A 12114-nucleotide genomic window follows, 5' to 3' on the forward strand; every position below is an offset into this window, starting at 1 on the left:
TAATATATCACTAAAGATTTAATTTAAATTTAAATTTAAATTTTTAATATAATATTTATTTAAATTATTAAATATTTAAAACTATGGGAGAGAGTTATTGAGTAATGTCTAAACTATGGGGAGAGAGTTTGCCTCTAATATTAAACAAGCTCGAGTTCGAGCTTGACTCGACGGCTCGCGAGCCGGCTCGAATTAATTAATTATTTAAAATTTAGAGTAACATAAAATTTTTATGTATTAAAAAATATATAACATTTATTATAGCATTAATATATTATTACTTATACAACAGTTGTTTAATTTTAACACCAGTTCACCCAAAAAAAATATTACACGAGTAAAGTTTTCAAAAAACCAATTATATAGTTATTTTGATTTTTCTTTTTTTAGAAATAGTTGTTGCTCTATAAAATAGCTTTACTAAGGCTACACAACATATTCTCCTTCATCATTTTTTTCTTTTCCACAGTGGCGAAAGAGAACAAAATGCTTTTCTCGTTTTTGAAAATAGACGATCTTCTTCTCTATAGCGGGCAGGCCCAACACTTCTCCAATGATGACAAAGCAAGCTCTGGCCTCCATTTCATCATGAGTCGAGCTCTCAAGCCTGAGAAAAAATGGATGAGTCAAGCTCGAGCTCATTCTTTGGGAGCGACTCGAGCTCGAGATTAAACTGCTCTTTTGAGTGACGAGTCAAACTTTGTCAAGCTCGAACTCGAGCTCGTTTAATATTCGAGCTTGAGTTTGAGCTCATGGCTCAAGAAGCTTGACTTGCGAGCTAGTTAATGAGTAGACCTAAAGTCGGCTCGGCTCATTTACACCCTTATTGAGTATAGGATATAACGTGATACTAATATTTCTTAAAATCATGTTGGATTCATGCCGGGTAGGTCTACTATGGAAACTATACATTTATTAAGAGGTTTGATGGAGAAGTATAGAGAGAATAAGGAGCATCTACATATGATAATTATTGATTTAGAGAAAGCATAAGATAAAATTCCAAGAGAAGTGATGTGGAGTGTTCTAGAAACAAAAGGGGTTAGTAATGCTTATATTCTAAGTCATTAAGGATATGTATGTAGGAGTTGTTCCTTGTGTTCAAACACAAGGTGGTTTGTCTTCTTTTCTATTTCAGTTGGATGGCATCAAGGATCAACTTTAATCACAAATCTATTTTGCTTTAGTCATGGATGTTCTTACAAGACATTTGATGTACCTTGGTGTATGCTTTTTGTAATGATATTCTTCTTATTAATAAGACTAAAGTTGTAGATAAACTTGAATTATGAAGGTCAACTTTAGAGTCTAAAGGTTTTCATTTGAGCATATCTAAAACCAAATACATAGAGTGCAGTTTTAATAGTAATAGATCTAGTGGGAGGATTGTGACTTTGGGCGATCAAGTCATTAATAAGAGGATATTTTAGATATCTTGGGTCTAAGGTTCAAAGTGATGTTAAAGTACTAACAATTTACAAATTCCTGCATTAATATCTCTCTATTGGTTGGGAACAATTCTGGTTCAATGCTTTTGAAACAGAGTTCTTGTAAAACCCGATATTTATAGTTAGAATGTGTCGCACGCATTTCGATGCGCCGCAACGAATTTAGGCAAAATTTCAAAGTTGTCGAAATTCGACGAAATAAATTTTATTAAATTCGACACGAAATTCCGATCAAAACGATATAAAGAACTTATACCTAATTCCGCACGGATTTGAAATTTAAAACTCGCCGAAGAAGTTTAAGTAACTTTTAGCCTTTTCTTCCATTTTTGCCCCTCATGAGCTCTGAGGGAAATATTGAAAGGGAGGGTACATGCGTAATAAGCCACCTGAGAAAAATCCCTTAAGTCCTCATCCTCCTAGGGGCCGATCCATTCGGTCCCTCTTGTTTTCTTCGGCCGCATGCAAGAGAGAGGCGAAGAAGGGCGGCGGGTGCAAGGGAAACGATGGTGAACGGTGGCTCTCCGACGGCGGAATTAGGGGGAAAACGAAGGAAAAAGGCTAGGGAAGATAAAGGTAAACTTCTCATGCAAGAATAATGGATTTTTCTCTTAATTTTCTTGAGAGAGATTTTTAGGGTTTACTCAAAACTCTAAGGCTTAAAAGAAAAGTTATAGGGAAGAATTAGGAAATGCTTTTCTCCATGAAATCATGAGATTTTTCTTAAAGAATTTTCAATTTCAAATTAGGGTTTTGTTTAAATGTTAAAATCTTTTAGAGGGAAGATTAGGGAAGGCTTAGGAACAATTTTTTAGCTATGAAAATGCAAGGTTTCTTCAAAGGATTTAGGTTTCAATATTAGGGCTTTTCCGAAATTTGAGATTTTGTGAAAACTTATTTACAAAGGTTGATCCTTTAGGTCTTAGGAAGGCTCTAATTATGAGAAAATGCATTTTTTATCAAAAAAAATATTTTTCTAATTTTTAAATTTAAATAAACCGAAAATTTCAATTAAATGTATTTAATTAAGGAAGGGATATGATGAAAATGCATTAGGTTAGGTCATGGTATTAAGAATTAAGTGTGTAGGGTAATATTAAAGCTTTAAGCATATTTATATAGTCCCATTGTTTGTAGGAAAATTTAGAGAATGAACGATTAATGAGAATATATAATTATTATTAGTAATTGTGTTCTTTAGGTTGAACCCACCTAAGACAAGATCAATTCAAGGAATTGTGCGAAGAAGTTTAACGAAGAAAACCTAAGGTAAGTGACACTACATTCTAGAGTACATGTTTGTTTTTCTTAGGTGTATATTCCCTTATGTCATTTTATTATGTCATGTTAGCATGCAAGATAGAAAGCTTTTACATAAAAGTTACATAGTACTTTACAAGTTTTCATGTGTAATCAAATGCTTATATACCACGTTCACTTAGTACTTACTTGCTTATGCTTATATGGATAGAAAGCTCTTCATATGTTAAAACGTTCAATTTCATGCTAAATCAAATGCATCATCTTCATGCTTAATCAAATACATCATATGTATGATTCATATTATCATTTTATGTTATGATAATGAAATGTAAAGTTTGTGCATGTTGAGGCGGAGTACCAATATGGTGCCTTGGCACAATAAGACTCTTTGGAGCAAATATGGCCCTTTGAGGCAATATGGAAAGAAAGGAAAATGATCTGGTCATTAAATATGTGTACCTGATCAGTACAATTTCGGTACTCCGGTACGGATGTATATGATACGAATAAGAGAATAAGTATGTTAATGAATAGCATGACATTGAAAAACATATCATGAAATGAAAGAAAGAATGAGCATATGATATAATAGGTCTCATGTTAAGCATGTGATTCAAGACATTATGGTAAACATAGCACATGGCATTTGACATACACTAAGCATATGACATTGAGACATAGAAGTATATGTTATCAACTTGGATATTGTTTTCTTCTTCATTGCACATGAACTTTAGATGCAGTTGTCATTTGCTGAACGTAGCTCACTCCCTCGTTTCGGGATACTTTTCAAGAGAACCTACTCGTAGGTGATGGCGGAACACCCAAGGTACACCTACAGTCGACGTATACCGGCTGAAAGGTTCTTTTGATGTTTTCTAAGTTGTAGTTGATTTTTCTTTTGGGTGGTTTTGGCATATAATTCAGTTTTGTAACCACCTTGTGTATATGAACTCTCTTTTGAAATGACTTGAAATGTTAAATATATGTTTTGGAAAAAGTTTAGAGACGCTTTTAATTATTGTTGAAGTCTTTTAGATTTTTAAATACATATTTTAAGAGGATTGAAATGTTCTGAACGTCCAATTCCGTTCCCGCCTCGTCTATACGAGCTAACCGGGCCGTGTCGTGACAGTTCTAGTTGTCTCTAACTTTCTTGACAGTGGGAAGGAAGAATAAAATGAGGCTGCACTCATTTTAGCTTCTCTCTCACAATAATATCTACCAGTTAAGTAACAATTCGAGCATTCAAATTAAAAAAAAATGAGTTAACGGAAAATAACTAGGATCTTTAAACAAGAAAGCATGCAAATTGAGAAATGAATTATAATTAAGGAAATAAAGTGGCAGCTCATTACTCTTTGGCTCTTCTGCGGACCATATTCAGATGGATCAAACGAATCGTAGTGAGAAGCATACTTCTGTCCAATCTCATATCGAAGAATATTGAAGGCCTGCAACATTGGTATAGCCCTCAATATTACTTAAAAAGTTTCAGAATCTACCTGAAACATTGAGAATCCACTAATTGAAAACACGTGCACAAAAAAAAAAAAGGAACACCCAGAGGATCAAAAGTCAAAGATATCACTATCTTAAAATATTAGTAGCTAAAATGATCATTAAAAAGGATCTGTGCATACGAATGAAATAGAAAAAAAAAAACAGAAAAAAAAAATGAAATTGCAGTATTCACATTATGGCCTCACCATAAAAAAAAAATGGTCATAATTAAGATTTAAATGAAATAAAACATTATGTTGCATCAAAACAGTAATGATTGGGATAACATGTGGGGGAAAGTTATACATTGAGTATAATCCAAGTAAACACAATTATTACTTCAAGCAAAGCCAATCCTACCGCTGGTAGTCCCAATGACTAGGCTTATCGAGAAGAAATATGGTCGGTAAATTACATCACAGAGCAAAACGCATGATTTATAGATTGTACGATTAAGTTTAGAGCAATCTGATTATTGAAAGTTGAATCATGTTTTTCAAACAGATGAATTTTATCTTACAATTTGGTCGGATGAAGATGCAAATCTAAAAGTTAACCAGACCAAAAATCTTTCAACATATAGGATTTGATTTCCATCGGAGAATGTGTGAAAAACCAAATCAGGATTTCTCAAAAGTCACCACCTAGCTTCCAATACTATCCCTTGGCCTGACTCTCACCCGCTTCATTTTCTCACTTCCCATCTTTTCTTTTGTCGAAACCCCATGGCAGATGGTTGTGAAATGGCGGATGGAAATGGAGTGGTGATAAGAGAGCAAAGTCAATCACAACAACGATCAGGCTTTCAGGAATGAAAACCTTGGATTCTCCCTCCACCTCACCCATGTTGCCTAGGGTTTCAATTAAGATAAAAAATTTCCCAACCAATTCTCCCCAAATCAATAGCTCCCCAAATCAATAGCTCGTTGCTTCTTTGACACCCCCATCCTTTCCAATCGACTTGTCTCTGAGAAATTATATATATTAAGAGAGAGAGAGAGAGAGAGAGAGAGAGAGAGAGAGAGAAGAGTGCAACAAGAAAAATAATATCATGTGGAGGCACATAAAATAACAAGGGGAATCTTTTCAAATAAAATTGCTAATATATTCAAATTTAACATAGCATCCTTTCAATCCATATTTATAAACTAAAATTTATAAGATAAAATCAAACTAATTGAATTCAAATTTAGATTACTCCTAAAATCCTATTATCTAATTTAAATAAAGCTAATACTGACATAATATTAAAAAAAATGCATTAAAATCTTAAAGTAATCCAAAACACTAAAACGCTGTAGAATTTATCTTCATGTACAACATCAATTCTACTCATGCATAAAGGTGTGCATTTGGTCGATTTGGATGATTTGATTCAAGAATAAGCTTTCGATTATAAAATTCATGAAATTTAATCAAACAGACTATTTTTCAAACCAAACTAAATAAAATCAAACTTTAGTTTGGTCAATTAAGTTTGATTTTAGATGAACCAAAATGTAATTAATTCTAACAATGAGCTTAATTACTTTTGTCTTAAATATATATTAATAAGAATATCAAATAATCTTTGTTAAAATTGTAACTTTTTAATGTAGAATAATAGTATCCACATTGACCTTTATGCCACTTGTTTATTTACATGCTTTAACAATTGAAAGCGATGACTGCAACATTATATCGAGAGTATGCAGTTCATATCCTTTTTAAGTGGTGCTCATAACTATTTCCAAACCTAGCCTATTAGCACGAAAGAAAACAATTGTCCTTTTAATGAATTATTGGGATCTTTCAAGGCACAACACAAGTACAAAGAAGACTGGTAGGACTAATATAAATTTATGAATTTCTTTCTTCAGGATTGAGGGTAATTTCAATATTTGCAAAATGGAATAAATCACCAAATCCATTAAAATTATAAGAGTTTACATCATTATTTTTGTTCAAAGCTGTAACTATTGAAAATAATTGGAGAATAATCGAGGGTGTTTCACTCCAACATGCACAGAATTTATATACTCAGAATATTTCTAATAGGAAACATATGAAATCAAGTAATCAAATCAACTACAAAAAAAATCGTCCCATGGATTTGTGAGTATGCAACAGGGATCCCATGGATGCACGAGGTGGCAATGGAGTGGGAGGAATTAGGCGGGGAAAAGGATGGCACTCCAGAGATATTCGGGAAGGTTTATACAACACAATATGACATGAAACAAATACAGAGACAAGACAAAATCATAAAGAATAGGACATGACAAACCATGAATAAGATGTTAAATGAACTTTGATGGTCCGTAGAAGTGTTTCAAACAAAATTAGTCAGAATGAACTGAAGTTTGTCATTTACCTGCTGCTACACGGATAGTTGATAATCCTTTGAACACTCAACTAGAGCTAAATCCTACTCAAAGTTAATACATAACTCATCAGATTAATTATTAGGGTTCTTTTCAAGTCACATTATATGATGAGACAGGTGATTTGAACTAAAGATTTTCTTATGTTTAGAACTGAACTTCCCACACGACCAAATTTGGCATTTAGATTGGCTACAAAATCCTTCATTTAATTGGTGAGAAGAGGTAAAACAAGTCACATTTCACTCATTTCTAAGCACTATAAGCACTGAAATATGCATTTGTGGTGTAAAATGTTTTTTCAGCAAGAGATTGGGAGAATCGAATCGATTCTTAGATGAAGTCCAACAACTTTTAGGTTGCCAAGCATAGCCACTACACAAGCGTGCACTTCAAATAGGATGACAGTAAGATGTTTAAGGAATGCCCAGACAAAACCAAAATCAACCATTTAAAGACAACAAAGAAGGTTCATTTGAACTATTTAAACGAACATTGTTATCTCCCAAAAAGTCATAAAAAGGCATTTTCCTTATATAGTCTGCCATCCTCACGATAGCTCACAAGCTCCTTTATTTTCTCAATCAGAAGTGCTGCCACTAATCAAGGGACATCATTGCATGAGATAAATAAGGGAAAGTAAAGGATTAGAAAGAGGGTATATAATGTTTTAGAAAATGCGACTAGGAATAAAATGTAATAGAAGCTCATATGTATTCTATTACCACCTTTTTATTTTATTTTATTATTGAGGCTATTTCCCACAAACCTAAAAGAGATTCCAAATAATGGATGTTAACTTCAGATAAGACTTTCATTTATGGAAATGGCCTCTATGGATAAGGCCACGTGCAAAATCCCTCCTAAATACAGCGTAGGTGGAAGCACCATTCTGGTTACACCTTTTTTTAATATTTTATCTGCCAACTTGTACCTCGAACTCGGGCAAACCTTATGGACGGCATTACAAAACAGAAAATGAGAATTGGGTTGTAATTTAACCCAAAAAAGAAAGAGCCAACACAGAAGAATATTTCTGTTAAGGTAAATTTCGCATAAAAATAGGCATAATCAATCTGTTTGATATACCTCTCCATGATCTCTTGGGATCATCGTTGCTTTGGCAATCTTTCCCTCAATGTATTTTAAGGTTTCTGTTGAATCTTCAGATGCACTTAGAAATGTACCCGAACTGTAGCATGAAGAAATAACTATATGATTACAGTGCTGAATGTAAGGGTTTTAATGCCATACAAACAACATTCTTGACACATATAAATAGCGCACATCTCACTAAGCTTTTGAGTTTGTAACTGTCAAAACGTAGCAACTACATGTTCCTAAAAGCTGAACCACAGTTATTTTACCCCCCAAAAAAAATACAAGAATATGTAGTAAACATCTCATATAAAATATGATATACCACATGCTAAAACATAAATAGTGCACCAACTGCTTTGATAATATCTTAAAGCACGAATTAGGGGTGTCAAAATGGATATTCAAGTCGGTTTCGAGTCGAACCCGGAATTGACCTAGATCCAATTCAGCTGACTTAAACCCAACTCGATTTTGTAATGGGTCAGAAATTCATACCCGAACTGGACCACACCCGCCGGGTTACTGTGTGGACCCAATCCAACCCGCTAACCTGGAATATAACAGGCGTGACAAGCGAGGTCGGCTAGAGTGTGTGCGTGAAAAGGGGGCGTGAGCCTGCGAGCAAGGTGGCGAGCACTTGCGGGCTAGTGTGGCCTACGCATGTGCGAGCTCAGGAGCGGGCTAGGGTGCTGATGCAAGAGCGAGCACACGCACTAGTGCGATGCAAGCGGGAGTCCATGAGCGAACGCTAGCGTGGGAGGGCTCGCTGTGGGAGTGCGGAGATGAGCACGAAAGCGCTGCGGGCGATCACTATCACGGGATTCGTGTAATTTTTTAGTTGATTTTGGATTTCCGGGTCAACCCGAACCCTACCCGATTTTAAAAACGGGTAAGAAAACAAAACCTGAACCTGACCTGTCTAACAAACAGGTTGACCTAAACTCAAAATTTTTTGAGTCGGGTCGAGGTCGAGTTTCGAGTCATGTCAAATATTGACACCCTTAACTAGAATCAATTAACTTAAAAGCTTAAGATCAAAAGTCATATAATTGTAACAACTTTATGTTCTTATACTAAAATATCCATTTTAAAATTAGCTTGATATAAGGTCTTGAGAAAATAATTTTTTTAGTCTTTTTTTTAATAAAAACAATAAACAAAGGAAAACAAGAAGAATGAGCAACTGCCATATCAGATTCCATAGCCTCAATAACATGAATGTCTCCAAAAAAAAGTTGACATGAAACTTTAAAAGATGTAACTCAACTATAACACGAAGAATGACATGTCATTAGGGGCGGAATTAGCCTCTTTTTAGAGTGGATTAAATAGGATTGTGAAATACATAATTTTATATATAAATTAAAAAAATAATGTATTTCATATAATTTGGGTAACTACATTTATTGAACGTGGGCAAAATAATTAAAATGTTTATTCTTCTAAGGAAAAAAAAAAGAATTTAGGGTGGTCAATTGCACACCCTGAGCTCTTCCTGATTCCACTTCTCCAAGCCATGCCATGTATATAAGCACAAGCATAGTTACCACAACAAGGTAAATTGTTATGCGTTGAAGCATTCATAGCGATAAAAAAGAAGAGTTTATCATCTTAGTATTTATCAAAATTTTGAACATACAAATATAAGATAGAATAGGTCAAAAGAGATAAAAGGTATTTTACATGAAAACTCAAGAAAAAAGAAAACCACGGGGTCTAGTCCGATTGAAATTATTCCACTAGTGAAACTATATATTACAAAGGATATTCTTCCCCATAACTAGATAAGACCTTAATACAATGCAATGGACATGAATTATGGAAGACAACTTCCTTGGTCGAAGTAAAAGGAGCCCTGGGGTTTTGGAGGTATCATCATGAGATGATCCCAAGTATGCTCAGTCATTTTCAATATAAAATGGGAGACTAACGACCAAGAAGGGGTTTATCGGCCTTGGTAGAGCAACAATGAGCATTAGTCATAGAGACGAAATGGAGCATCAGCAATAGCGACAACATTATGCGTTGGCATTGGTAAAATGAAGGGCAATAATTTTGGTGATGATGGTGAACATAAATGACGCCAATAATGGTTGTGACAATAAATGTCAACGAATATGTGACAATGAATATAAACAACATTATTGGTCACAGTAGGTTGTAGGCGTCGTTGTTGGTGATAATGATGCCAACATAATTAATGGTGACGGTGAGCATCATCCTTGGTGGCGACAATGGGTGTAGACATTGGTGATGACAACGAACAACAACAAAAATGACAACATCGAGCATCTACCTTAATGATGACAATAAGTGTCAACGTTGTTGGATTTTTAAAGAGAAAAAAATAATTTACAACAGAGTTTTAAATAAGCAAATAAATAATGCCCTATAACGCATTCATGTACACACAACACGAGCACCTATACCTGCTTTCATGGACAAGAGCGGACAGTCATATCTTAATGCACATGCAATCCCATTTATGGTCTCAAATGAGCCCTTTATTGAGGCATCAGAGTAGTATCATGAAATGATCCATTGTATGCAAAATCATTTTCCATACAAAAGAGGAAACTAACCACCAGAAACGTGTTCATCGCCCTTTGTAGCAACAAGAGTCATTAGCCATAGAGGCGAAATTAAGCATCAGCAATGGCAATGTCACGTGTCAACATTGGTAGAAATAAAGAGCATCAACCTTGGTGGTGACGACGAACATGGATGACGACGATAATTGTGGTGACAATAAACATCGACAATAATGCAACAACGGATGTCAGCAACATTATAGGCAATGGAAGACATCATTCTTGGTAATACCGCTGGCAACATAATCGGTGGTGATGGTAGGCATAATCTTTACCGGCAATAACGGACATCGATATTGGTGACAACATTGGAGATGGTGGGCATTTTCCTTGGTGGTTACAACAGGTGTTAACATTGCTGACGATAGTGAACGGCGATGATGGTGGTAACATCAAGCATCGAAGATAATGATGAAAATAAGTAGTCAACATTACTGAATTTTAAAGAGAATAAAAAAGAAAATAATTTACTATATGCATTTAAAAAATAAATAAACAAATAAGGCACTATAGCACATTCATGTGCATACAACACGAGCACCCGCGACAGTTATCATGGATCCTTGGCTTTTTTTAGCACAAACAGAGCCTCTGAGAGCAGCTTCTAATACTTCTGAAAAACTTAAAGATAATTTTTTCAGCAATTTTTGCTTTGAAAATATATGAACTTCACTTAAGAGTAAGATTTTAATCAATGGACAATTACTTCGTTTATCATCCCGATGGGAGGTTTAACTTTGAAATTGTTGGTGATCCTTGATTCTGATAACATCTAGGGTTCCTCAAACAATGAGGAGATATCTCAGTACTCCTAAATGACATTTACTAGTACTCTATTTACAAACTTTGCGAGCATACAAATTTAGGTTAAAGTTGTTCCTTCTAAACTAACGAGTGCAAATCCTAAAGAACCATACCTACAGTAGCTCTAAGCTCAGGATTTTGTTGACTGTAACCGTTCACTCCACCTCAGCGTACGACAAAACCGCTCCCGACTCCCTCACCGACATACCCAAACGACGCATCGGCTCATTCACCGACATACTCACGAAATAAAACACTTCTTCTCATTCGGTTAGAAAGATACGCACACATACGCTCTGAAAATCGAAACTGAGGAAGAAGATCGCAAGCAACCAACGAAAAAGGAACTTCGTGACTTACCTATCGCAGCCTCGGCTCCGACCCGGCCTGCACTTGCTCCGGCCAAGCCTGCCGCCGCCTCTTCCCGCCGGCCTGACTGCCGCCGACGCCGAAGCCCACCGATCTCCCGCTCCCGCCGACCCGTGCGTGAGCCGTCGCCATGCCCTAGCCCGACTTCGGGCTTCCTCTTCCCGATTCTTCCCCTCTCCCTCACTATTATATATATTATATTATATATATTATAATATAATAGTATTTATATATAATGTTATAACATAACAGTATAATATAATATTAATATAATGTTATATTATATTAATATAACATTATAATATTATAATATTATATTATAATAAATATATTATATTATGATTTTAATATAATATATAATTATATAAAGAGAGATGGAGAGAAATGTAAAGGATTTTCAACAGGTGCCGAAGACCCCGGCCGTCGTACCTTAGGTCCGACCGGGATGGTTTTAAAATTGAAGCCCCGCGCCATCGATCTTAGATCTGGGCGGATGATTTTATAATTCGAAGACCTCACGCAGTCGATCTTAGATCCTGGTGAGATGGTTTAAAATTGAAGACCTCGCGCCGTCGATCTTTGATCCGGGCGGGAAGAACTACGGCATTGCCGTCCCGATTTCTCCCTCGGTGGGGAGGCGACGCCGGGAGGCTGCCAAAATTTTCATTGAAC

At 35.4% G+C, this 12114-nt stretch overlaps 1 protein-coding gene across 1 annotated transcript in view; it reads right to left on the reverse strand.

The window, feature by feature from the left end:
• LOC110095533 (probable prolyl 4-hydroxylase 9) overlaps positions 1–12114 on the reverse strand; it is a 33219-nt gene that overhangs the window by 10071 nt on the left and 11034 nt on the right. The window contains exons 3-4 of the mRNA XM_020821119.2: positions 7667–7769; positions 4070–4165 (exon numbers count right to left, since the gene is read on the reverse strand). Of these exons, the coding sequence (XP_020676778.1) occupies positions 4070–4165; positions 7667–7769 (199 nt within the window). The remainder of the gene's footprint in view (positions 1–4069; positions 4166–7666; positions 7770–12114) is intronic.

Source organism: Dendrobium catenatum, unplaced genomic scaffold (genome assembly GCF_001605985.2).
Source record: "Dendrobium catenatum unplaced genomic scaffold, ASM160598v2 fragScaff_scaffold_827, whole genome shotgun sequence".
Taxonomy (NCBI): domain Eukaryota; kingdom Viridiplantae; phylum Streptophyta; class Magnoliopsida; order Asparagales; family Orchidaceae; genus Dendrobium; species Dendrobium catenatum.